This window comes from Parambassis ranga, chromosome 15 (assembly GCF_900634625.1).
Source record: "Parambassis ranga chromosome 15, fParRan2.1, whole genome shotgun sequence".
NCBI lineage: Eukaryota > Metazoa > Chordata > Actinopteri > Ambassidae > Parambassis > Parambassis ranga.
In genome coordinates this window covers 3262787-3288743 of record NC_041035.1, presented here as the reverse complement: position 1 = coordinate 3288743, position 25957 = coordinate 3262787, and the positions used below count along the sequence as shown (strand labels likewise).

General features: G+C 42.8%; 2 protein-coding genes across 9 annotated transcripts in view; one reads left to right on the top strand and one right to left on the bottom strand.

Annotated features, from left to right (window-relative positions):
- The first annotated feature begins 1044 nt into the window (after nt 1–1044).
- macroh2a2 (macroH2A.2 histone) lies at nt 1045–10520 on the top strand. 4 transcript variants are annotated; one of them, XM_028423789.1, is made up of 9 exons: nt 1045–1236; nt 2914–3091; nt 3796–3902; nt 5012–5209; nt 6607–6711; nt 6897–6996; nt 7085–7174; nt 8425–8599; nt 9998–10520. In XM_028423789.1, the coding sequence occupies exons 2-9, from the start codon at nt 2920–2922 to the stop codon at nt 10161–10163; spliced, it is 1113 nt and encodes a 370-aa protein (XP_028279590.1). In that variant the 5' UTR covers nt 1045–1236; nt 2914–2919; the 3' UTR covers nt 10164–10520. The 4 variants fall into 4 exon arrangements, with proteins under 4 accessions (XP_028279590.1, XP_028279593.1, XP_028279592.1 ...); XM_028423792.1 differs by lacking the exon at nt 1045–1236 and adding an exon at nt 1395–1680; XM_028423791.1 differs by lacking the exon at nt 1045–1236 and adding an exon at nt 1702–1954.
- Nucleotides 10521–10997: 477 nt separating this feature from the next.
- The window catches only part of gbf1 (golgi brefeldin A resistant guanine nucleotide exchange factor 1), a 65925-nt gene continuing 50965 nt past the window's right edge, over nt 10998–25957 (bottom strand). For 3 of the 5 annotated variants that reach the window (XM_028422627.1, XM_028422625.1, XM_028422628.1), the window contains 25 exons: nt 25683–25814; nt 25017–25105; nt 24714–24916; nt 24398–24521; nt 23263–23388; nt 21652–21734; nt 21093–21329; nt 20884–20977; nt 20582–20758; nt 20346–20410; nt 20005–20128; nt 19809–19880; nt 19474–19568; nt 19235–19388; nt 18758–18983; nt 18445–18602; nt 18096–18345; nt 17145–17365; nt 15643–15793; nt 15411–15541; nt 15159–15260; nt 14663–14776; nt 14137–14314; nt 13839–14039; nt 10998–12999 (listed from right to left, as the gene is read on the bottom strand). In XM_028422627.1, coding sequence (XP_028278428.1) covers nt 12746–12999; nt 13839–14039; nt 14137–14314; nt 14663–14776; nt 15159–15260; nt 15411–15541; nt 15643–15793; nt 17145–17365; nt 18096–18345; nt 18445–18602; nt 18758–18983; nt 19235–19388; nt 19474–19568; nt 19809–19880; nt 20005–20128; nt 20346–20410; nt 20582–20758; nt 20884–20977; nt 21093–21329; nt 21652–21734; nt 23263–23388; nt 24398–24521; nt 24714–24916; nt 25017–25105; nt 25683–25814 — 3761 coding nt within the window. In that variant the 3' untranslated portion in view covers nt 10998–12745. The remainder of the gene's footprint in view (nt 13000–13838; nt 14040–14136; nt 14315–14662; nt 14777–15158; nt 15261–15410; nt 15542–15642; nt 15794–17144; nt 17366–18095; nt 18346–18444; nt 18603–18757; nt 18984–19234; nt 19389–19473; nt 19569–19808; nt 19881–20004; nt 20129–20345; nt 20411–20581; nt 20759–20883; nt 20978–21092; nt 21330–21651; nt 21735–23262; nt 23389–24397; nt 24522–24713; nt 24917–25016; nt 25106–25682; nt 25815–25957) is intronic. The other 2 variants (XM_028422626.1, XM_028422629.1) reach the window with 1 other exon arrangement.

Below are 25957 nucleotides of genomic sequence, written 5' to 3'. Positions count from 1 at the left end.
AGCCAACAGTGTGTTTATTCTTTTTTTGTTGCTGTGTGTATTTGTATATAAGAGTTTTTGCTTGTGTTTATTCTATTTATCCTTTAAAATGCTGCTATACAACTTAATTTCCCCACAGGGAAAAATAAAGTAAATCTTAATCTTAATTTAGCCAATTAGGTTATTTTGTTATTGAAATAAGAAAAAAAACTTGTTTCATTCTATTATAATGTGGGATGTGCTAGCAAGTCTCAAGCTGTCATATACAACAGGTCTGGCCACTTTAACACAACGCTACACATATAAGCCTTATTACTGATTCTTTAATCACCGTCATGTGTGAGTGATACTGAAGGATGAAATTATGTGTTATTATTTTACAGAACTGTTCTGCTTTTCTACTTACTCTGTGTCCTTTACACTGCTTCAAGTTCATGTGCACAAACTACTAACTGCAGCAGCAGGTTAAATGTTTTTCCACTTTCACGTGTAATCTCTGACACTTTGTATGGCAATGGCTCGACATACAACGGGTGCATATACAGTGTAATAAATGCAAATAAGAAATCCTAATCTGCCCACCAACCGCACAATTATTAGACAACTGCTCTACCACCTGACCCTCACACACCAAAACAGAAGTGTATGTTTGGAAGAATCAAATTAATCTAAGAAAACATAACACTGTCGTAAGTTGTTGTTATTTAGGCTTTGTTTATATTGATTTTATACAGTTTTATTTAATTTATTCTTCATTATGAGTGTATATTATTATTTGTATGAACCGTGATATTATTATTATTATTATAACGTGTAGATATTCGTGTACTGTTGATCACTGAGAGCTTGCAGCGCTGCCTGTGAGACAGAAATAAAGTGAGACAACTCTGAGGCCTCATTATCAGACACTGCTTTGGTCTCCATTTTGGATTTCTGCCATTAATATGAATTACCTTCTGTTTATGTTTGCTTTGCCGTCAAACACAGTTACCCTCGGTGAGTCCTCTTGGAGCCACATTCAGGGGGCGTTTTCACTGGATTTTCTCTCCGCTGAATTTTTCCCCTTTGCAGCATCAGTAGCACAGAGCCAGCCTCCGACCAGACTACGCTGTTCCTGCTCGCTCTGTGGGCTTTTTTCTGGTCTGAGGTTGGGATTACGCGCAAGGACAGCTAATAAAGAAAAACAACAAAACAAAACGTAGAGTCTGTCACCGTGCAGGAGCATCTCGGGCTCGCCTGGAAAGGAGGACAAAACAGGTAGAAACTTGGGGGCTTTTCATTTTTCATGCCTCGGCGCATATCCGGATTGACGGGGACGCTCTCCATACTTTCCATGTCTGATGTGATCACACACATGCAGAGGATTGGAGGCTACATGGAAAAAGAAGGCGGCGGGCGGGGGCTTGTTTAAAGAAATGGGTCGTTGTTTAACATCTCTGTTGCTGAACAGCAGGCGAAAGTGCGTGGCGGAATACATTAACTAGCTAAACGCTGCGCGGACTCATCAGGCGACCGTTGACTCGTAGATTTGTGGAGGCTGGGGGGGGGGTGCGTATGAATAAATAAATGCACTTCAGCGGCGTGAGCCGGTCTCACCGTGTCACGCCGTTAAAGAATGTTTTATAACAGAACAGTCCTGTTTACCGTCTGCGCAGCTACGCCTGGAACGGGACCGCTCGCCTAGCTCTAACGTCAGGCTCGGTACGCTGCGCGGCTCCGGTCACATTCCCGTCTTCCGCTTCACCTCTCGGTATCCTTCCACCTTTAACGGCAGCAGTGAGCTCGTGCGTGAATTAGTGCATACATGTAGACAGTGAGCGAGCCGCTGCAGGCCGCAGCCTATCACACTGCTGCGGCTTGTTTACATGGAGACGTCGGGGTGAAGGTGAACCGGTAACCTTTACTTATAACAAGAGGGAGGAACGGAAAAACCGAGAGGAATGTGTTATGACCCCGCGAACAGGCAGTATGTGACGTATGTTTTTTTGTCTTTAAAACGAGACACTGTTCAGTTAGTGCACATGTTTGCTAAAGTATAACGAAGGCCTAGTTCTATATGACTGGAGACAGCAGCAGCAGCAACAACAACAGAACTATAATAATAATAATAATAGTACTACTACTAATAATAATGTAACTTCGCAAGGTAACACTCGAAAAATATGGCTAAATGCTAATCAACAGGGTGTCAAGCTGTCAAGTGAACGTGATGTTTTGTCATGACATGGATGTAAAAAAAAATGGCTGCCCCTCACTAACTCAATCACTTTCTCATCAGTGTGTAGCAGATCTGGTAGGAATGTTGTATCATGGTTAGACTTCTATATATATAATTATATGTTGTATTCTGCTAGGTAATAGGCGTCAGGGGCAGGTTGTATTGTGTCAGAGTTATATTCTAAAGGGAACGTGTTTGGGTCATTGTTTATTTACTTCACAGCTCACTATTCAGCTACGATTCTCCACCCTGTGCTGCAAACATACACAATGGAGTTGAAACAAGACAAATTGTGTGATTATACCTGTTTTATACGTTCTGTATAAATATTAACCAGTTTACATAAACTCACTAACTCAACATTTTTTGCAAGTGTGGTAATCATTTTGTATAATTATTAACCCTCGACCCTACAGGTTAGCCATTTTAAATTCACTGTGCTATTCTTGCACCAATTTCTAATAATTTGGAGCAGTTGTACTTTAACAAACCCTTGGACAATACAACATGACTATGCAGGATGATCATGCATCACCATGAGCCCATTACATGGCTGCTTGCTAATAATATTTTGAACACAAAAACAAAATGATTCAAATGCTATTTACGTTCTGTTTGGAGAACTAATCATCACAGCACCTATACAGTATAATTTGTCTGTGGTGCTGTAAGTGTAGCACACTGAATGTTGTGTTTGTTATTCACTGGCTGTCCAGATCAGGATGTCAGCCAGGGGAGGGAAGAAGAAGGCCACAAAGCTGTCCCGTTCATCCAGGGCGGGTGTCATCTTCCCTGTGGGAAGGATGATGAGGTACCTGCGCACCGGCACGCACAAATACCGCATCGGCATGGGGGCGCCCGTCTACATGGCAGCTGTGATTGAGTACCTGGCAGGTAGGCTGGTATCAGCGTCACTGTATATAGTATTTTTCTGTACAATCAATATTTAATATATAAATGTGTGAAACTGTGTCAAAAAGAGCCCAAACATACTGCCAAGTTAAAAAAGTGACCGCAGTGAATGCCAAGACAAGAATTTCAGCTCAGGTACAAATATCACTCAAATTCTAATTGAGTAAATTTGACTTTTGTGATGTGTTTAATATCATGCATTATATATTTGTTCTTATTAATGGACATCACAGATTGTCTTTTGTATTTTGATGCATTTTTGTTATATGATCTGGCTGTGATAAGACTATTACTAAAGAGTAGCAGTGTGGTCCAACTGTTGGAGCTTGTGTCTCACAGTTACCATCTATTGGTGATTAGAAGATGAAATGCTGAGATGCTACTGTTGCTTAGCAACCGTGACATCCTGTCAATTAAAGTTTTCTTCAGCATCAGTTAGCTTCTTTTTCTCTTGAAAACAGAATCCCATAACCCTGTAAAATCTTTGGATCGGTCTTTAAATGCAAGCATCAAAAAACGCAGTGTCTAAAATGAGACGATAAAGTGTTCTTTATCAAATATCAATGAAGCCCACAACCAATCAAAAACGACTATTCACCCAGGTCACAGTATCAAAGCATTTAAATGGCAGGACACATCGATAGTTTGTCTGATGGGCTTCCCCTCTCTGTTCTCTGTCCTCTAAGCTGAGATCTTGGAGTTGGCAGGAAACGCAGCACGGGACAACAAGAAAGGCAGAATAACTCCCAGGCACATCAAGCTGGCTGTGGCCAATGACGAGGAGCTCAACCAGGTAACCCAAATGTGTTTGAACCGCAAGAATTTGTGGAAAAAGAACCGATATATGTACACACAAATGATTTAGAATGAGTTATTTTAATTATTGATCATTGTTTTTATTCATGAGTAGTCGCAATGTCTTCTGTGACAGGTAATAAATACAAACATATTGTACAGACATGAAAATCCCTCACCTTTCAGCGAAAGTCGTCTTTTTGAAACCAAAATAGGTGACCTACGTGAATCCTGTAGATCCAATGAGAAAAAAAATGTGTGTTGGGTGGGGGGGGGGGGTCTGCTCGGCTGCTTTGTATCGCAAGCCATCCATATCACATTTTGCCAGTACTTAAAACGCCGTTTTCACCTCATACGGCGTATGGTGTTTTTACACTTTAACATCATACGCCGTACGGTGTTTTCCAAACGGCCACTCATAACGCCGTACGGCGTTTTCTAATAAACAGCAAAGGAGGTCGGTGCTGAATCAGTGCGGTCCGTTCTTCTTCTCTGCTGATAGGCTGATAAAGAATGAACTAGTGGCTGAGCAAGTTATAGGGCGGAGATCATTAGAATATTAGAAAACGCTTTACGGCGTATGACGTTAAACTGTGAAAACCCCATATGGCGTATGACGTGAAAACGGCCATGTGTCGGGAACAGGCTGCGAGAGCTGCCGGACAAGTGCTCAGGGCGAGAAGAAAGTTCTTTGTTCATGTTTGTGTGCTCCCAGCTTAAAACACAACTAAGGAGAGCATTTAACAGATGTTTAATGACTTGTTGAATGCAGGAAATGGCATCTAGGAAGTTAAACATTTCCTGGGGGAGGACCCCTTTTTCACCCCTGACCCGTTTTCATGTCTGATTGTAAGTGGTGGTAAAGTGGCTCCCAGCATGACCTCTAAGTAATGAAGACATGTCTATCTGCCATCTGGAGGTGGATCAGGTATCGGGTATACCTTTAACCTGCATCACTACACACAGCGCTCACACAGAGGGCAGCGTTCAAATATTTGAAAGGCTGTTTGTTGTATTTGTACTAAGGTGCCATCCACTTCAGTGGATCAGATGTTGTAGTGCAGTGCATCATCACTCTCTTCATTTCTGAAATGCTTTCTCCATCAGCTTCTGAGGGGGGTGACCATATCAAACGGTGGGGTTCTGCCTCGAATCCACCCAGAGCTGCTCTCCAAGAAGAGGGGAAGCCGGGTGAAAGTGGACAGCCAGTCGTCCGTCCCAGAGAAACAGGAAGAACCCTCAAAGACCAAGAAACCAATCAAATCCATCAAAAAGGTTAAAGGCAAACGAGGCCGCAAGCCAAAGGTCAGTCAGCTGCACACAAAACATTATAGTCTATTAACGGACTCCACTGTTAAATGATTGTAGACCTAAGATCACCAGTCAACTTTTTTTACTTACACTGAAGTAAAATCGTATTTATTAAATGTTTATGTATGAAATTATTTACCACCACTTCAACAGCAGAATCATTAATCGATCGAATAATCATAGATCACCATCCAAGACTTGCAACCGTGTTCAGTAAACTGTCAGCACAGTCAGAACAGAGGTCAGATGGGGGGCCAAACTAGATGCTAAGTTACCAGTCAAGGTTGATCAGACTGAAAACCAGCCGACTGATCAGTACAAGTTCTTTTTTATCACTAAGTTGAGTAACATGCAGATGACATGTCCAAACAGATGACATGTCCAAACAGGGGACATGTCTAAAATATGAGCTCCGGGAAAGTGTCTGGGTGCCTGTAGAGCTGATCAGATGTTTAAGTTGATGAGTTTTGGAGCTTCCTCAACAAGGAGCCGAGCTGCAAGAGAGATGGAAGCTCTGACCAGCGGTGTATCTCAGTGCTCAGTGCATGGCCTGCCAGGAGTGCAGGCAGTGTGAAGGAAGAAAAAAAGGTTAAAGCAGCAATGTGTTTTGGCGGGAAGCTAGATTTCAGAGCAGCAACATGGACAAGCTGGGGAATTTCTACATATATAGAAAGGAAATATTAAATGATAATAATGCTTATGTTAGCCTTCTGGGCTGGCCATCAGCAAGACATTCCCCTTTTATCACCTACTCAAGGTTTCTTGTTAAGGGGAGTTTACCCTCGCTCCTGCTTGTGTTGGGCTTCATCCTTGCTGTAACTGCTTGCTTTGGAGTGAGGCTCCCAGTTTCTGTAAAGCACCTAGAGACAATGCTGAAAAAATACGGCACAAATAAAATTGCATTGAATACCTCATCAAGACAAAGACAAGAAGACTGTTGTGAGAAAACACTGCCCCAGGGCACGAGCTCACTAACAAATATGATGCTATCTCGTAGCAGCTATAAAAGGCATCTTAGCTAAACACACATTGCACTTTTCTGTTAACACATTTATTCCTTATCTCTTTTCCCAAATTTCCCTGAGGGACCTTCCCAAAGGGATTAATAAAGTCTATTCTATTCTATTCTATTCTATTAGAAATTCTTTTGATCAGACTGGGCGTTCCTTCTTTTTGATACTAGTTCTCATTACAAAATGATCTTTATTCAGGGTTAAGCTTTTTTCCACATACAGTGGAAGGCCCGAATTAAAGACCCTTAAAGTTAAACCCAGCACAAGAGCAGATTAAAGATCTCTTTGAGTTGAGGTTTAGGTTATGACTCTGATCGATTACTGGATTGATTTTTATGTTTTGATTTTACAAGTGTGCTTTTTCCTCATTTGTTAAAGGGCACAGACAACGACAAAGAGTCTGTACCAAACTCCACAGTGGAAGATGGTCCTGGAGATGGATTCACCATCCTGTCAGCAAAGAGCCTGTTCCTCGGACAAAAGGTAACACCTGGTCCACACAGGGGGGCTGCATCGACCACAGGCATTTCCATCAAAGTTCTCACCAGTGGTTGGTAAACTGAACTTCCTTTAAGGGATGCAGCCTCTCTACTGGGACACAGATACTGACACATGACGCTGATAAGGAACTGAATCCTGTCATTTTAATCACGTTGATGATTCCACAGCTTTCACTAACAGAGAGTGAAATCAGCAAAATTGGAACGATCAAAGTAGAGGGAATAATCAACCCAACAAATGCAGAAATGGACCTGAAAGACGGAGTGGGTAAGGAGAATACGTTTTTGTTTTTGTTTTTGTTAGCACCCATAGGACCCACACCGTCCTGTGCTCAGCTGCTCTGCTGTGTTTTCAGGCAACGCCCTGGAGAAGGCTGGAGGCCGAGAGTTCCTGGATGGAGTGAAGGAGCTGCGGAAAGCACAGGGGCCATTGGAAGTGGCATCAGGTAAGTCTCATGCAGGATCATGGTGTCAGCTCTGTAGCAGTCTGACACATTTAAAATAATTACTACCATTCCCTCTGAGCACAGTTCCAATTGTAGGCTATTATAATAAGGTCAACTTGAACTTTGGTTTTTTTGGGGGGATTTTGAGTCTAGCAGTAAGGTTCTGTGTTTGAGTGTGGAGTTGGAACTATGTGCTATCAACACCCTTTCTTCTTCAAACCAAATATGTGCACCTCAGGTTGATGGGTGCCTGTGATATTGCCTGAAGGTGTGATCGTCTGTTCTCTCTAAATAACATGAAGCTGGATAACACTGATGCTTTGCACACAAATTGTGTCTCTCTGCTTTCTGAATAGTTAACAGTTTTCCTTTAAAGGTAGGGTGGGAGATTTTGAAAACTCAGTGAGGGTCAGCCAGATTTTGAAAGTAAACACACGCCCCTTTCTCTCGGAGCTCACCCAGAAGCCACGCCTCCAAACCAGTCTGTGACTTCGGCCATCATGCACGTACCTCTCTGATGCACGCAGAGCAGGAAGAGAGTGACAACAAGCAACTATACGCACAGGGGCGCCTCGTAGGATTGGCTGATGTTTTTAGAGTTTTATAGCTTCCACAGATGATTCATATTCTTCTTTTTAAAGCAAAACTGCCGAACTAATTGGCTGCTATCGGATTGTAAAGAGAAGTTACACTAATTTAACAAAAAGTGCATCAGAATGAAGTCTCCTACCTTTAACATACACAGCAGGTATGAAATGTCATTGTAAGACCAAGACAAGTATGATCCAACATCCACTGGCTCAGGTGAGCTGAGTCTGGACATTTAGATGTCTGTGCTCTGTGACATTGACAACATGAAATTTGGAGACAAAATCAGTCCATAGAAGGTAGATGACATTGGTTATTAACAGAGTTTATAAATGTATGTTCTGTCAAAACTAAAAAAACAACAAAATATAGAGAAAGTAATGAACTGGAAGGGTGCTGCAGCTTCCTTAGTGTTTCATGGTAGCTGGTATTACTGCCCCCACAACTAAAATACCTCTCACATCCATAACTGCCCCCTGATGGATGTGAGAGGTATTTTAGTTGTGATTCAAATTGTGTACAGATACAAATGATAAATACCTCAAAAGAAATAAACAGCACTATTTCCTTTTGTGTGTTTGGGATACACACATCCTAAAGAGAACAGGTAGTGATGTGAGTGTTAAGTGAGTGGAACGTGTGTGTGTGTTTGCATCCCACAGTGGCGGTGAGCCAGGCCAATGGGATGGCGGCTCGCTTCATCATCCACTGTAACATCCCTCAGTGGGGCTCAGAGAAGTGTGAGGACCAGCTGGAGAAGACGGTGAAGAACTGCCTCTCAGCAGCAGAGGAGAAGAAGCTCAAGTCTGTGGCTTTCCCTTCACTTCCTGCTGGACGGTGAGCTACACTTTCACACATCACAAGTCAGAGCATCACTACATCTATTTACTTATCATTGTTATATAAACATTAATATAATATGTTACTCTTGATATATAAGAAACGATATGAAATGACTGTCTGGCTCCTTCAGGGTAACGAGGACTGTCCTTAATACTGTTGTTAGCTATAGGTCTGCATAATGACATCATGTTTGACAGCAGGAGATGTACCCAGCATCAGCACCCTGTCTGTCAGCTCAGTGCAGGACTCGAGAGTACTGACCTGAGCTGTGTTCACACCCGTGCTCCTTTAGCATGAGCTGCTACTGCTGTTTGGAAGCCTGAACATGCCACTTCACAGAAGGTTCTTATCTAGTAAATAAAAGTCCAAAAAGAATTATTTCCACCCCAAAACAGTTTGGCTTAAGTTTCTGTCTGTAGAATTTCCTTAAAAATATAATTTTTACAGTGTACACTGAAAAAAAAGTCACTTCAGTCCTCAACAACTAATGTACACACAGCTCGAATGAGTGTGCTCTATTGGCTTGTGGGTCTAGGCATATCATTCTCATATAGGTTGCGAGAGGTCCTGGGTTCAAATCCTGGACAAATCCATATAATCAGACTTATTGGAAGGTGCTGATCCACATTGCAGTTCCTCGTCCCAGAAGAACATTAGCAAACAAAGAAAAGGGTTCACAGAAGTGAGTGTAGAACAGTGTCACGCTTAACCTGATGCTCTGTTGATGAGCATTTTAATAGGAAAGCCTTAGCAACCATCTCTAAATCCTAGTAGTAGTAAACGCTAGCAAAACTTAGCACTTCTATTTGTGTCATTAAATCCACTTTACACCTTATTATCCAACACAAAGCATTGGTATTAAATGGTTGTTAAATGGCTCGTCTCTTTTGAATTCTAGTTTTCTGGCTTGTACTTGACCTTGCTGCAACACCATGACTGTTCGACACTGTGCTTCCTACAAAGGGTCACACCTGACTCTGAATGCCAAAAATGTTCTTATCTCAAAAAAAAAATGTTTTTATATATTTTATATATTTTTTTTATAAAATATAATTAGCTTTCAAAATAAGATGATAAGCCTGAGCTTTACAAAGGCTAAAGGCTTTTCATAAAAAGGGCCCATTGGCTCCTGTTTGGATTCCTACAGTTTACATCGATGCAGCATGAGCGACTGCTAACCTCCCAAACTGAACATCAGTTCGGGCTGACTGTGTGTACTTGCACATGGCTGACAAGTTGGCCATTAGCTGCAGCTGTGAAGCCATTTTTTTTCCTCCCACAGTAGAAGCAGCACCTGTCTCCATCTGTTCCACCTTCATTAACAAAGACATCTCTGCCATTACCAGCTGTGTTGTTTGTACATTAGTCCTCACTGCTCTCTCGCTCTCACAGGAACGGCTTCCCAAAGCAAACAGCCGCTCAGCTCATCCTCAAGGCCATCTGCAACCATTTTGTGTCGTCCACCAGCTCCTCTCTGAAAAACATTTACTTTGTGCTGTTCGACAGCGAGAGCATTGGAATATACCTTCAGGAAATGGCCAAGCTGGACGGCAAGTGAGGATTCCTGCTTTGAGGGGCGTCTTTTTCTAACTGTTGTCTGATGGTGTAGGTAGGTGACACCGCAGTAGGGCTTTTGATGTTTTGGAATGTGTCTTGGTTAAAGAGGAAAAAAAAAATATTTGTGCGTGGAGTGCTGTTCACTTTTATGTTTTACTGTCCCTTCAACAGATTGCATTCTTTATAGGTTAGATAATTTAAGTCCGTACAGTTTGCTATTGTTTCCCTGATGTTTTTACAATCCATGTACAAATAGAAGAGTTTTTTTCCTGGCCTCTGTAGTTTCTGATACAGTTAGTTTACTAAAAAAAACTGTGGTTCATTCTGCTTTGAAATAAAACCAGATGTTTTACACCAGCTCAGACGTCACATCTGTTTCTGAATATTGTTTCACATGAGCCTGCTTCAAGTCCAGTTTAGTTCCTTAGATGATAAATGATTATCCTGCAGATGGAAGTCTGTAAAATTATGTTTAAATTCACATGTTGTAGAATGAAAAGGAGCTTCTAACCTGGGGTTAATCTGAGTTTTTTTGCACATTCTGTTGTCACCTTAGTAACTAAATGCAACACAAATCAACTAAGGCTTGGTTGATTTGTGTTGCATTTCGTTGTGATTGTATACAGATAACATGAATGATAAATACCTGAACATATTTGGGAGAAAATACATAAAAGTAATCAACAGCAGTACTTTCAAACTATTTAAAGCTTTGAAGGAAATTCTGATCATATAGATTGTCAGCCTGTTCTAACTTCATCCGGTCCCTAAACAAACTTCCAGGATTTGGGAGACCTGAATGTGTTTTAACATCTTTCAACACACAAACTCTTGATGAGCACTTACTTTACATTATATTTATTACATAGTAAAAAGTACATTACCTTTCATTTATATATATATACACATTATAGTCACGTAATTTTCTCTTCAAGCAAGAATCAGCTCCTGATAAATCTAAGAGTCCTGTACAACAAATAAACACACAGCTCACATGCTGGTGGCTCTGTAAGGCTGTAGCGTTATCTGACTGACACACACTTTATCCACTGTACTGCAGCAGGAATATCTCTTTCCAATATCAATAAATAACATTAAACATCACTTAGAGTCCCAGGTCCACATCGACACAGCTCAGAGAGGGTTTGGCATTAAATGGTGAATTAGTCAGATCACATGTTTATTGTACACAAGGCACAATCAGCACGCAACTATGTCAGCGCACGTGTGTGGAAGCGAACTGGAGCAGCAGAAATGTAAACACCACTGAATGTAGCACAAACATTTTACTTTGAAAACCATCTGTCTGTAGTGTGTGCTATGGATTTAAAGCTGCTACACTCTCTTTAATAGATTTACACTTCTTATGTATTAGAGGGAATTTCTGTTACCATGGTTACCAAGAGATTATTATCACCAACCTGTCTGGTTAGTGTTAAAATGAACCAGAAGCAGACCGACACTCGCGGTTACAAAGAGAGAAACAGAATTAAACATGCAAACATTTTAAAGTGTATCTCTGTCCAGTCAGTTCGCTTCATGTAAGTCACATGACCCGAGATAAAATACAGCTAAAATACAGATTCTTGAGACCGATTGTGCGCCTGCAGCAGAAATATTAAAACCACATACACAGATAGTTTTCAAAATAAAATGCCACCAGTGGTGGTCCAAACTCTCCAATGAGGAATGTTGTATGGTTAACGCTAGCATCAGTGCTCTGATGTTTCCTTCCTGTGATGATGCTTACACATACATGCTCGAATAAGGTCAGCTCTGATGAATAAGGTCAGCTCTCTAAATAACTCCCTGTGTGAGGCACAGAGGAGCTATCTACACTTTGGAATGTACTACATGTGCTGTCTCCGACTTCACACGCACATGATTCCTCTTTGTTTAAGGGGTTCATAAGGTGCCTGAAATTATTTCTCTAAGTCACTGGGTGGGGGGAGCGCTCATGTAATAAGTGAGAAATAAGTGAGCAGAAGCCTCACTAAAAGAAACTGTGATATAAATAAGTCACTTTTCTGTACAGTTCTGAATCAGATCCCACAGTGATGGAACATCTGACAGAAGTATATTTAACATGCAGTACTCCCAATAACTTACTGTTTACTGTCCCTGCTTAATCTCTACATCAATATGAAGCACAGGCAGGTGAGCGAAGCCATGAGGTCAGCCTGGTCTTATCAAGTTTAAGTCTAAGAAAACATGCTGCTGCCACTGTACCACATATCTAATCATTGAAGACATAATTCTTAAATCATTAAATCACACCGTCCCTTCTAACGCACTCTGATCTGCCAGTAAATATCCACCATGTGTTGCCAAAACACCAAATTCATCCCCCAGAAAACAGAGGACAGGATGTCAGTGCTGGAATTGTACCTCCGATTTAACTTGTTATAATCATCTTAAAACAACTCTCATGCTAAATTTTATGTTCCCAAATATCTAAGTTTAGTCAGTGTCCTTTAAATCAAACATAGCATTATTCATCTAATCTCATACAGGTCAGAGACCTGCTGACAAGCAGCTCTTGAAGTAGTTGCAGTTGTTGTGAGTGGAACAGGTGGTCTTCTCTTACTTGACCTCGTCAGAGGGACTGGTAGGTCTGGGACCGGAGAGCAGCGGTACCGGAGACGTGGCCTCGATGAGGGCAGGGTTCAGGATGATTGGCAGCGACATTGGGGGGACTCCTACCTGCAGGGGAGAGGCGAGGGGCTGCAAGATGAGGGGGGACTGGCTTAATGGTGGTGGAGCCTGGGCAGGAGAGGTTGGTAACGGCACTGGCATGGGAGACATCGAGGGCGGGACAGGAGACGAGCGATCAGATCCTACCAGGAAGGGAGCAGAGGTTTGACAAAGTAAGTTCTGTATGTCAGATTCAAAATGGGACAAAACATCATCACTGCTACACAGTTGTATTGCAAATTGTGAGCACAGTCGTGGTTACCTGGCCTAACGAGCTGATAATGCTCAGGGAAGAGGGCGTATAGCTTGACAATAGGAGTAGCTGACTGTAGCAGACCTCTGGTCTGTGTGAGTTTAACTCTGTGAACGAGTGGATGACTGTCTGCAATAACACATCCCGTCTCCCGGTGTTTAATGTGCGCGAGCCACTGTATGTCGTGATCAATACTGGCATTAATATTTATCGCCACCTTTTGGACAGACGCTCTCCTTTGTGCGCCGTTTCTCATCTAAACTGTCCATCGTCGCTGTGCTTCCTCCTTCTGTCTGTGTGTTCTGCACCTGAAGAAGCTCTTGCGCTTCTCCACATTCATCACGCCCACTAAATTCCGACCAATCACACAATTGTTCTCTCACACCACTGAGAGAAAAAGTTCTGCCCGGGCCATGTGTCCGAGAGAGCTGCACGGGCGCTCCGAGAAAAATGACTCATTTTGAGGAGCGAGTTCTCTGTTCTCGTGGAGTATGGATCCAGCTTAAAATGCAAGTAGTTAAATATCAATAGCACATTTAGCAAAATAGTTTCAAACTTGTTTTTTTCTGGCTAACTTTCAAGCAGTGGACTAATGAGCAGAAATGTGTTCACATTAGCTGAGCTGAATCTTTGCCAGTTCACATCATTAGCTGTGGAAAATACGCTGCTCAAGAGAAAATGTGCAGGGTGCAGAGTGTTGTGATGCTGGATCACAGGAGGTGATGTTACCGTTGGCACTGGCGAGCTGAGGCTCTTGGGGGGATGCTGGCCTGCTGGATGTCTGAGCCTCTGCAGGGTTTACTGGGACCGGAACTGGGACTGGGAGTGGGGAGGGTGGCTTAGCAGGCGGTGGAGATGCTTGAGGAGATGGAGGACGACCAGCAGGGGGCGCCTGCTGCAGAGGTTCTGCTGGAGGGCCAGGTAGTGGATCTAAAATAACAAGATGATAAATCAGACTCATGTAACACAACAAATACACATGGAGTTATGTCGGGTGGTTGATGTTCATGTTGTGTGTTGAGTGTACCTGCGATGACGGTCTGCTTGAAGAGCTCCTCCCTCAGGTGAGGCAGGAAGCAGACGATTCGTTCCCAAGTGATCTCCCAGAGGTCAGAGTATCCCGTTCTGGAGTCGGCGCTGTGGAAGATCCCGGCTGTGTCCATCACCAGCAGCATGTTCTTCAGAGACTCAGGGATCGCTTCCGGCTACACATCCGAACACAAAGCAGCACATCAGCAGGCTCAGAGTCGCATTCCATACAAACTGTTCTAGTCTCTAAAATATGAACATATCTTCGTATATCTTCCTCTGACACTTGTTATGTTTCAGGATGTTTTTGAGCTCTTTTTCCAGTTGTGCAGTGGAGACATTACTAAAGCTCTTTTTATGCTAGCTAGCTTAGCGTAGCTTAGCATTACACTGTGTAAACTGTATCTGATTAAACTGTTACAGAGACTGTTGCTTTTATTCATGTTTCATTGTATTTTTGCCAAGCATCCTAACTTTACATTGTGTTCTGTATCATTTAGCAGTGAAGTTGAGATTATCCTCACCAGCAGGTCACTGGATCCTGCGTGCATGTACTTGTCCATGAAGTCCAGAATGGTGAGCCAGAGGGCAGCGAAGGTGGGCAGGGACAGCAGGGGAGAGAGGTGCTGCAGGAAAACCTGGAAGACACACACACACACACACACACACAGTGATCACATCAGATACAGCTGCTCAGGTGGAGGTTAGGTCGCAGATATGAAGGCAGAGGGACCTTACTGGCTCAGTTTGTATGGAAGCTTGTATAAACAGCTTTTATCCAAACTCCTGTTGTGGACATTCAGTATCAGAGAGCCTGGCTTATTGACTTGCTATATTTAGATGTGTAGTACAGAGTAAGATGATACCAGGATTTTCAGCTGTGTGTGTAATATTCATTAAATAGTGTTTATCAGAGCAGCTGCAGGAGAGCGGGGGTTTAGTTAGGCAGACTTCAATGGTTTCATAAATGTTGTCTCTCCTGGCTGTTAGCAGTGAGTGCTGCAGTGTGGAGCTTTGAACCTTTGACAGCAGTGTGCAGGCTCTCATCCTGGTCTCCTCCATACCACCCACATCTGCTGGGCTTATGTTGTCCAGAAGCTTAGTCAGCAGGGGGAAAAGCACCTGCAAACACACAAACACCCTCATACATAATCTCCTGAAATCCACGCAGGGGTTTTCCTTAACATATTTAATGCCGCCTGTCGTTATAAAAACTACGTTATAAACCATATTGCATTGCAGTCAGTGTATGTCGGCCTGCGGCCTTTGTACCTTGTTAAAGCAGGACTCCCACTCAGTTGCGTTGAGCGTCTGCAGATCGTGGACAAGCAGCGCCCTCTGTAGGTAGGTGAGGGCCTGCATGCGGACCTGTCGCCTGGCGTCACAGCACAACCAAGCAATACCTGCAATGCAACATGACAGACAATGACCTCCGATCTCCCTGCTCTCATAGCAGTAGCACTTTTCACGTGTCTGTCTATCGTCTTGTGTGTTGCTGGTCTACCTTGCAGCAGGGGGCACCAGCAGCTGGTCCACAAAGTCTGGGAGTCAGCCTCGATCTTCTTGCCTGAAGCCTCCAGATGGCGCTGCTCCTCTGCCCAGGAGCTGTAGATGCTGGCAGCTCGGGTGTGCAGCGTGTGCATCAGGTCCAGCAGCTGAGGAACACAAACACCCGGTGTGACACAATCAGCCAACATGGCATTACACTACAGTCAACCATGCAGCTGTGTAACTGTCAGCAAACAAGCATGTAGATTTAAAGAGTTAACCCTCATGTGTTGTTCGGGACATTTTTGTCCTCTGAGAGAAATGTTTCTGTTTATTTTGGCCATAACTTTGTCAATATGTGGACAAATTGAATCATTTTTCCTCAACAAGCTTAATTTTACATAAATTTTGTTAATATGATTTTAAAATTTTTCATACGTCAACAGTACACTGTGGGCAAATTTTACCCCCTAATGTGTTGTTCGGGGACAAAAACGTCCCCTAACTTTAACGGTTTTAAAAATATATTAGATAAATATTTTTTTGAAATTTTTTTGCATAGACCTTTTAATTAACTTCAGTTCTAATCAACAGTAGAGAAAAAATCATTTTCCCCCAGGATTTTAACCCTTTAATCACCAATTTTATAAGGGGTGGTGCTGAAAATTGAAAAAAAAAAAAACACAAAATGGATCATTTTTAATAGAAAAGGTCAATGTGGACTGGATTCTTTTTAACCTTTATTACAGTCTTGGTCATGTCAAACATCAGTAAAAAAATTGACTTTATTGCATTATTAGTTTTTGCACAGCACTGGATTTTCATTTTTTCTCCCATTTTGTCCCATAGACTTACATTATAAACACACTTTTTTTGACTGCACAGCCATGGCACTAAATAATCACGCATTCTTGATTGTTGGTGGTGGTGGAAATGAAGTTAATTAAAAGGTCTATGCAAAAAAATTTCAAAAAAATATTTATCTAATATATTTTTAAAACCGTTAAAGTTAGGGTAGTGTTTGCGAACAATGCATGAGGGTTAAATTTAAAAAAAGTTAAAGTTTACTGAAAGTGTTTGTTAATAATAATTAAAATAATCAAAGGATGAGACTATGTTTTGCATTTTGAACATTTCTTTCTGGTGACATGATGAAAATATGATGGTATTATCCTTTAGTTTTTAGATTCCCACCCACACACACACACACACACAACAGAAGCACAGGGCAGAGGGAATACTGTCAGGATGGGTGTGACTCATCACTAATTCCTAATGCAGCGGCTTCACTGTGTAACATTTTCAATGCAGTTCTTCACCCACCCTCAAAGCCCCCATGGGAAACACAACCTAGATTTCCCAAAAACATCTTGATGCTGCAGTCACCTTTACATGGGGTGCGCCGTTTTAGTGCTGCAATGAAAAGCTCTCTCACACATGCAGGAGGGACAAGATGCTTTTGGGATAAGTAGGCTTCAAATCAACATGTGGTAAAAGGGTAAAGAGGGATGTACTTACGTCCTGACTAACCTGTAATGACACCGTATGGTAGCTGGCTGGGACACCTTCATCCTCCTCGTCGTCGCTGTGGGAACGTGACGGGCGCTGACTTGAAGCCCTGCTGCCGCCACGTCTCGTGCTGCCTCCGCCGTCCTTTTCCCTCCCGCCTGCCTTCTTCCTCATCCGGGACTTTGAGGAGTCGTACTTGTGGCTCTTCTTTTTGTCGTGGTTGCGGTAACCTGTGAAGACAAATTGTAGGAGGAACAGAAAAAAAGTCTTATTTAGACTATGATTATGACAAGGGGGGAAACTGTAAAGCCCGATTTATATCTTAAGCGGAACGTAAGCGGCTGTAAAATACGTTAAAGTAATACAGTCCACTATGTTTTCATGAACTGATTACAGCCAAGTAGCGCTGACTATCAAAACAACCGCAAAACAATGAGCCGTTTCCAAAACTTCCTTTTTATCCTGAAGCCACCTTTTACAAAAAGATTTGAAGTCAGACCACAAAAGCTCAAAAGAGTAATAGCAGGTTTTGCACTTTCTATTAGTGTCTCATACAGATTAGCGCCGTGCCGAGGCCCAGCGCTTTGATCGACCCATCGCTTTTGTTCGCCTGTGTAAAGCTCTGTTGACAGCATGGTTCCCATGGCCTACGGCACTAGAGGAAAATGAATGGGCCATAAACTATGCAAAAAGAACAAGTGCACCAATGCAATTTCTCAAGCTTAATCCCTGTCTTACTGTAGATCACAAACAGCACAGAGAGGCAAATGGAAAAGGGGAGGAGAGGACTGCAGGGCGGATGACAAGGAGGGAAAATAGCAGAGGAAGGAGGAGGATGTAGGGCAGGATGTTGAGATGGAAACATGGAGAGAAATATAAGGCTAGGTACCCGTGTTCTTCTCTTCAGTATTTCCTAAACTCTTATTCAAACCTGCTGTGAACTGTAGGTGAACGTCTCACCTCCGTTGAGGCTGGCTTCCACAAACACTCGTATGGCTCTCACACACAGTTCAAAGTTGTCGGGGGTGACGTGGGCGGCATCACGGACAATGAAGGACAGCGTTTCCACACACTTGATGAGAGACTTTGTGTCATGTTGACCCAGGTCCTGACCCAGTGTCAAACTGTACTGGTTGACTAGTGGATGATTGAGTGGAGCCTTAGAGTTTACTAAGGGGGTCTTATTTGTCTCCAGGTCGTCTTTTCCAACCTAGAAAAATGACAAGCGAAAAACAGGACATTTAGAAAAATGTATCTGAGCCTTTAGTTATTTATATAGAGAGAGAGAGATTAGTGTGTTTGTATGCACCACAAGCCAGCCACTGCTTGCTACGTCCACATCAGTCGTAGAGCGAGGGATCCTGGTCTTGCTGTGATCTGTGTAGACCTCAGAGTCTGATGTGTAGCCACGGTCTAAGCTCACTTCACTAGGATGATGAGATGACAGCTCGCTATCAGACTGGGCACCTGGAAGTACAAAAAAATATATGTTCCGCCATCCTTTACTCATTTGAGCATGTTACAATGAACAGGAGTGATTATGATTCCTGAGGTCCAATATTCCAAGAAAACATTTTGAAAATGTCAAACTACATGTCACGTCAAGGAGAGAAATACTGAACCTGTGTCGTTGTCTGTGGTAGTGGAGGGCATCTGGAAAGAGGCAGGAGGTTTGACGCCAGCTCCGATGCACTCTAGCAAAGAAAAGAGTGTGTACCAGTCGTCTGTACAGTGAATGTTGGCTGCGTTGGTCTTCAGCAGCTCATGAAGGCCGAAGGCTACCTCCCTGCTGACCCGGGACAGGACATGAGGTTTCATCATCAGCAGGAGGCGCAGGGAGTGAAGAACCTGTGAGGGAACAGAGGATCACAGTATGGTGAACGTGCTTTGTTTTCTCTTTGTGGTATATGTTGTGTTCTTGTATATGACATTATGAAGAAAGCAGACAATTCTAAAGTTAACGCAATGAATTGAACGTGTTTTTTATGTTGTAATTAGAATCACGTGAAGCTGCTTTGGTTCTTGTAATTAGATGGACAACAGATTGTTACTGTTGTGCAAATAAAGCCTGTGAATTCTACAGGTGTGCCTTTGTGTACCTGAGAGCTAATGTCTTCTCGTCGGAGCAGGCGGATCGCAAGCCGAAGGAGTCCCACCACCGCTCTCTCCACCAAGAAGCAGCTCTCATTGGCATTAACACAAAGGTGATAGAGGTGGTCGCGCACGGTCTGCCACACACAGGACACACGGTCTCTGCACACACAAACAAAAATCAGATGAGTATTGTGTTTTTAAAAAAAGCAACTTTAAAGTCTTTTACAGCTCGACTCCTTCCTACCGGTTCTCCATAACAATGCGCAGCAACATCTCTAAGCAAAAGGCAGCGTCCTCCTCATCATACGTCTCTTCATCTGGGGTGACTGATATCAGAGCCTGAGGAGGAGAATCTAGATCAGCTTGCTTTGTTAAAATGAGAGGCCTCATCTGGTTTAAAAACATATATTGTTATCATATAACAGGCTCCATTAACACAAAGGCTATTCAGTCACTCACTTCCTGTTAACTCCCTCGGTAAATTACTGGTCACACCTAGCCTACAAGCACCTTTAGAAAATGTTTGACCCAAGCAGTTGAAATCTATTCAGAGCAGACAGCTGTGGTTATAATAATGACCTTCATTAGCTCCTGCAGAGACTCCAGCTGCAGAAATTTACTCTCTGTGATCAGCTTCTCTGGGTCACATTGCTGGAAAGACAAAAACAAAGCACACATCTTATTCTGCACAGCATTCTGTTTTGTTTTGGGTTGTACTAAAAACATATTTTTAAATTTTGGACACTGTAAATGTATCGTGCTAAATGATTAGTACCTTTATGCAGAGGATAGCAGCCTGCTTGGCTTCCTGGTTTTCTGTCGATGGTCCTCTGAGGCCTGACTGCTCGGCTCCACTCAGCGTCAGCCAGTTGACAAAACTTAACACTGCGGACTCCCCACTGATACGAAACACAGAAGGAAGATGTCTCAGCCAAGACTCAACTTAACTTAATGTGTGTAATGTGTAAAGAAACAAGAGTGCTGAACTGAGGTGAACATTTTTAAAAATGCTGGACATGCACAAGTTCAGCAATATCCTCTGTAAATCTGTTCTAATCATATTTAGGTAACAACTGGACCTGCTTCATAAAAACCTGCAATGGGATTTGTGCATACCGGTTTGAAGGTGTTTCCTCTCTCTGCAGAGAAATTTTCCCATTGGGCTCCACAAAGTCCTCCACCTGAGGTAGCAAACACAGTGTATGAGCACTGAACAGTAGGTGGCAGCACAGCATGCAAAATGCAGTCTGACAGAGTCTATAACCAGAGACAGCTTTTGCAGTGTTATCACAGAGCCGACATTGTCCAATCAAAGAGAGAATGAAAAGAGAGTTTAGAAGTGGGGCCCTGACCTCCACCATTGCTTTGGGCAAGAGCTCGGCTCTGAACAGCTGCAGCATGGAGTCCATGATGTTCTTCCAGCCCTCCCTCAGAATGTTGCCATGCCGATGGGCGAGGTCAAACACTGTCTTGGCTGCTGTCTGTGCCTTACTGTTGCTGCCAAACACTGTAGGAAGGTTTTCCACAGACTGCAAGGAGAGAAGACACACCAACGCTTTCTGAAACCGTCTCTGCTTGTACATGTCTTTACCAATACAGTTGTAGACTGGATCCGGTCAGCACTGTAGGCACAGTGTTTGTGACGGAGCCTCACCTCACTGCTCAGAGTGGTGAACTTGCAGAGGGAGATGATCAAATTGTCAAAAACATCACTGAAGCCGTAATGAGCTGCTATCATCGCACATTTTCTGCAAAAACATAAACGCATGATTTACACATGGTAAAACCTCACACATACACACAACCAGTGCTGCTGAGGATTCAGTAAACATCACATTCTTTCCTTGTTCTTAACTTGTGTACCTGAAGCCCGTGATTGCCTTCTGGAGGATGTTTTCATCCAGGCTCTTGTCAAAGACGTAGGAAAGGGCAGCAATGGTGGGGCCCCAGGTCATGGTAAACAAGTCATGGTCGTAGCTGCTGGGTGGCAGGTGGAGGAAAAGACCCTCAGGTGAAGCACCACGGTGGAGCAACACACTCCACACATAGTTCTCCTTCACTAGACCCGTCTGCTCATCGGGCATCACAATCTCCTCGTTCCTATGGGGAAAAACCATCACAGCTGTGACATTTGTTCACTCATTTCATTTTCAAATCAAATCGAATGTGCAATTCATGATGAAATATTTGTGCGGTTGTTGAAAGCATACTTGCAACTACAATAGAGAATTTCCCACATTGACAGGAAATACTGAATTTATACAGTTTCTTAATTGTTCAATAAATTAAGTACTTCCTGTCCCATGTGTTCTGCTCATCTTTTAGTGCAGACTCACAGTTGGAAGTTGAAAATACAGATTTACGGAGAGAAGTGGGTCTACAGAATAACCCATCACTCTGCATATGTGGTATGACGGCTTACTTGATAGCATTGTAGATATCCTCCAACATGTCCTGGTCAAAGTCTTTTTTTCCATTTACTCCCTTCAGATTTTTCTTGAATTGCTGTTGGAGCAAACAACAACAACAACAACAACAACAGTTATGTGCCAGACTTTATTAGAATGCTCAAATGAAAAATGGCCGCTTGATTTCACTCTTCACCATCAACACTTCAGTCAGTGCCTCTAAACACATTAGCTTAGCTCAGCCTTTGGCATTCAGTGCTTTGTTAACTGAGCAGCAAACCAACAATTAAAAGGGCCTCGGGTAGAAACCCACTTGTTATGTGTCACTTAATATGCTTTAGGTGCATCGTTAGGGAAACAGGGATTAGAGCCAAGAACCTCCTGTAAATAAACATAACCATGCAGCGTTGACTGACAGCCTCAAGGCTCACTTTTATCCCTTGACTTGGCAGGGTTTGTCCTACTAGAAGGTATAAAGAGTGGAAACAGGAGCTTTTCTGCAGGGACGCACAGAGAAATAAACACCAGCAGAGAAAGCAGGAGGCTACAAAGGATCAAGCATGTATTTGCCATTCTCATATCGAGCACACTCTATCTGAGCAGCTCTGTGAGCAGCTGCTGGTCACCGCATGCTGTATTTTATGGACGAATGGACATCATACCACTGACCTTACCTGTACTGTGCTAAAAACATGCCATGTCATTGTTAAGGAACTGGATCTGATTTACACGCTGTAGTGCTAGGCATAGTTTTCCCATTTCAGAAATTACCCTGCTGCCAACATATGCTGTGGTGAATGCTACACATTGCAAGCTGCTAAGTAAGTGAAGTGCTAGGCGCCACTTTTATTGGGCCTCTCCTAAGTATTGTGTGGAAGCCTCTGCCTGTTGTCTGAGCCTGGAGGTCGATGAGCCTTCTTCACCAAACCGCAACTGACCTTTCGGGAATGTGTGGGGATCATTCAAACATACGACGCCAGCTGTATGTTGAGGTATGATTCGACTCAAGAAAGATCAATTCTACAAAGCATGTGTGCATAAAAGAGAGTTAGGCCGACAAAAAGAGAAAGCAAGTGGTTGCCATTGTTTGTCAGTGAGAGTGGCCCACCCACAAACTGTTCTCAAGCTGCCCCAGAGACTCTGTTTAGTCTTCAGCTGCTGTCAATCAAAGGCAGAAAAAACAGAGACGGCAGATAAAGCGAGAGACAGAGAGAAATCCCACCTCCTCCCCTGCCCCCTTGACGCCTGTTTAGGATGAGTTCACCTCTCAGACAGACCACCACTGGCTACAGCTGTTGGCTGCGGGCTTTCTGAGCCGCCAAGCTGCACCAGTGCAAATGCTAGCACACTCAGAGGAATGTCACACCATCAAACACAAATGGTGGCATGTTCCAGTGAGAGAAAAAATAGATAAGATTAATGTGGTGCTGCTTTTTTCCTTTTTGAATCACAAACTAACACAAAGTAGTATTTTAAACCTGTTAATAGATTGAATCTTTTATTGTGGTAAACTTTGAAACTGCCTCTTGTTACACAGTGGCAGGGGCAGAGACGCACTGTGTAAATGAAGCCCATACAGCCAATGACTGTGCAGCAAAACATGTATATACGTGTGTGAGACTTACCTCCACAGTCATGGGGATATTCTGCTTGCGGACGTTATGGTTGTGCTGGTCAGTGTTCAGCATAATGACAGCGTAGGCCAATGCAAAGCCAGCATCGTTGGTCATGAAAGGAGAGCCGTTGACTTTCTACAAACACAGGCAATAAACCGTGAATAAACACCAACAGTTCTACTGTCTGTTACATAAGATCACCTAACATAGTTCCTGGACTCGATCTCACCTTGCACGTCCCGCTGTTATCACAGTGACCCCGTTGAGTGGAAAACTCATTTACAGTGTCACTGCCTAAAATTAATCATACTCTTTCAAAGCCACCATTTGTGTCCATGCGGTGGCCTAAGAAAAGGACATTACTAGGAATAGTTTCCAGGTCACATGTCTGCTCCTGCTATTTTGAGAAGTCAAATGCCCCCCCCCCCACGTGGAGTTTGTCCTTTCACCATCAATGTGTAGATGTGTGAGTCCGTGTTAACATTATGTCATGCTACTACTATAATCTGTGGGGTTATGCATGACAGTCAATTATTCTTTTGATCTATCACCATCACACTTAAAGATATATGATGACAAAAAAAGACTGAACAGAATGTAAAGTAATGGGGGGGGATTAAGTCTAACTTACTACTACTACTAACCATCCATCAATGTCATGTCAAGTTCAAACGGATACCTTCTTGATTTTAAAACATTTAGGAGAACTAAAAAAAAGTACCATTTAACTTTAAATAACTAATAAACACAAAGTGTGTTTCCAAAATGCAAGTCACAACAACCTTTGAAGTTGCAGCTGCTGATGTACACTGATGTGCCAAAGTATTACGACCACACCTACGGCTATGAGTCATTGCCACTTCAAGACTTTTGAAAGTGTCCTGTGGTATCAAGGCCTGTGGTTAGTCAGCGGTTCATTCAAGTCCTAGAACATCCTTGCTCCCTTTTTAAAGTTGCTCATTCTTTCCAGTTGTCAGTGTTTCCACATCATATGCTAATACCTTTAATACATCACTAAGCTTGACGTTGTTAACAGCTAACCTGTGTACTGGGTGAAAACCTCCTACATGATTGGGACAGGTTCTAATATAATGTCATAGTTGTAGCTTTCAGTAGTGAAGATTTCAGAGGAAATGTGTCTTACATGCCAGTTGTCTGTGAACGTTTCCAGGAGTCTCTGAATGACAGGGGCCTCTCCGGGAAGCCTGAAGGCCTCCAGGTAGAGCCGCAGGGCCTCGTCGATGCGGAGACCCTGGAAGGTAAATGTGCTGCAAAAACAATATGAATTATTATAACAACTGCATATTTGGTAATGCGCAATGCATCAGTAACAAGGAAGGATTGATATTTATATAATACTTGTAATAGACAAAATGCAACTCAGAGTGTTTGATTATTCCTGAACCCAAAGACAGACTCAAGGCTTCATGACTTTATGACCCCTGCAAATTTTGACGTACTTCACAAAGCTGTCCAAGAGTTCCATGTTCTTGCGATCGCTAATAAACTCGCCAATCATTTTTTTGTCCAGTCGGGGGTTTTCTCTGAGCCACTGGGCCACCTGGTTGTTGTCCATGGGGTTAGTGAGGAGGCCTTTCTCCTGCAGGAACTGGATTCCCTTCTTAGGCTTTTGATTAAACTGCTCTGTGCCGGTGATCAGCAGCTGGGCACATGGAAAGAAAAGCAGTTTGAATGTGGGGATATGTTAGAATTATGTTATGTTAGAATGGTGCAGCCCACATACATCACTTAATACCTCTCACCTTTTTCTTTGTTCTAATTTCCATCAACTCCTGTGAATCAGGTAAATAGGAGGAGAAACGCTGGGGCTTTTTTGGAGCTCTCTTCTCAGCTGTACAAAATAATATGAAACGATATTAGCTGAAGTTCAAATTCAACTCAAAAATCAGAGTCAGAGTGTTCATGGTGTGGGTGGAATTAAAGGCTACACGACCAGAGGAGATCAGTTTCCACAACAGAGAAAAGACAGTAAGGCAAGGTGAAATCTAAATTACACATTCATTTTAAACATGGCTGAATCCATCTCATTTGATAATGTGGGACACTCAGTGCATGTCATTAGACCTGTGAGGTGTACAGAGAACCATTTGCTTTCTTCTGTTTCTAGAGATGTGATGCTGCTATGATAATTAAAGTTTTTAAAAATGATTACTCATAACAAATAAAGGTGGGTATATGTTCTGTCACAGGACTGAGCCTGATAAAGCAGAGGAAGGATTTTAAAAGCCATGGAGTCCAGCTACCTGGAAATTACAAGCTTTCGGACGCCATAACTCTATGTATAGTGCCAGTATTTCCAAAATAAACCAAAAACCTAAATGGTTATAATCACATATCTGTGGACGAGTAGGGACACTGTGGTTTTGACCATTGCACAAGATTACAATGTAAAATGTGTTCGCTCAAACCTGTGTCATTGTCTCCTTGATCCTGTCTACCCAGTCTCATCTTCTCTGCCATTAGGTGCCCACTGGTTGGTGGACACACTGGTGTATTCTCAGCTTGTGGAAGACCATTGGTACTGGCCAGTCTATTAAGATCTGAAAACAACAAAAGGATATTTTACACAGAAGCTATGATCTGTCTATGTGTTTGTGTAGCTTATACAGTATGTCACATTTCATTTATTAACATAAAACATATTTTAATATCATGAGAAAAAGAAAAGAATGATACATGTGAC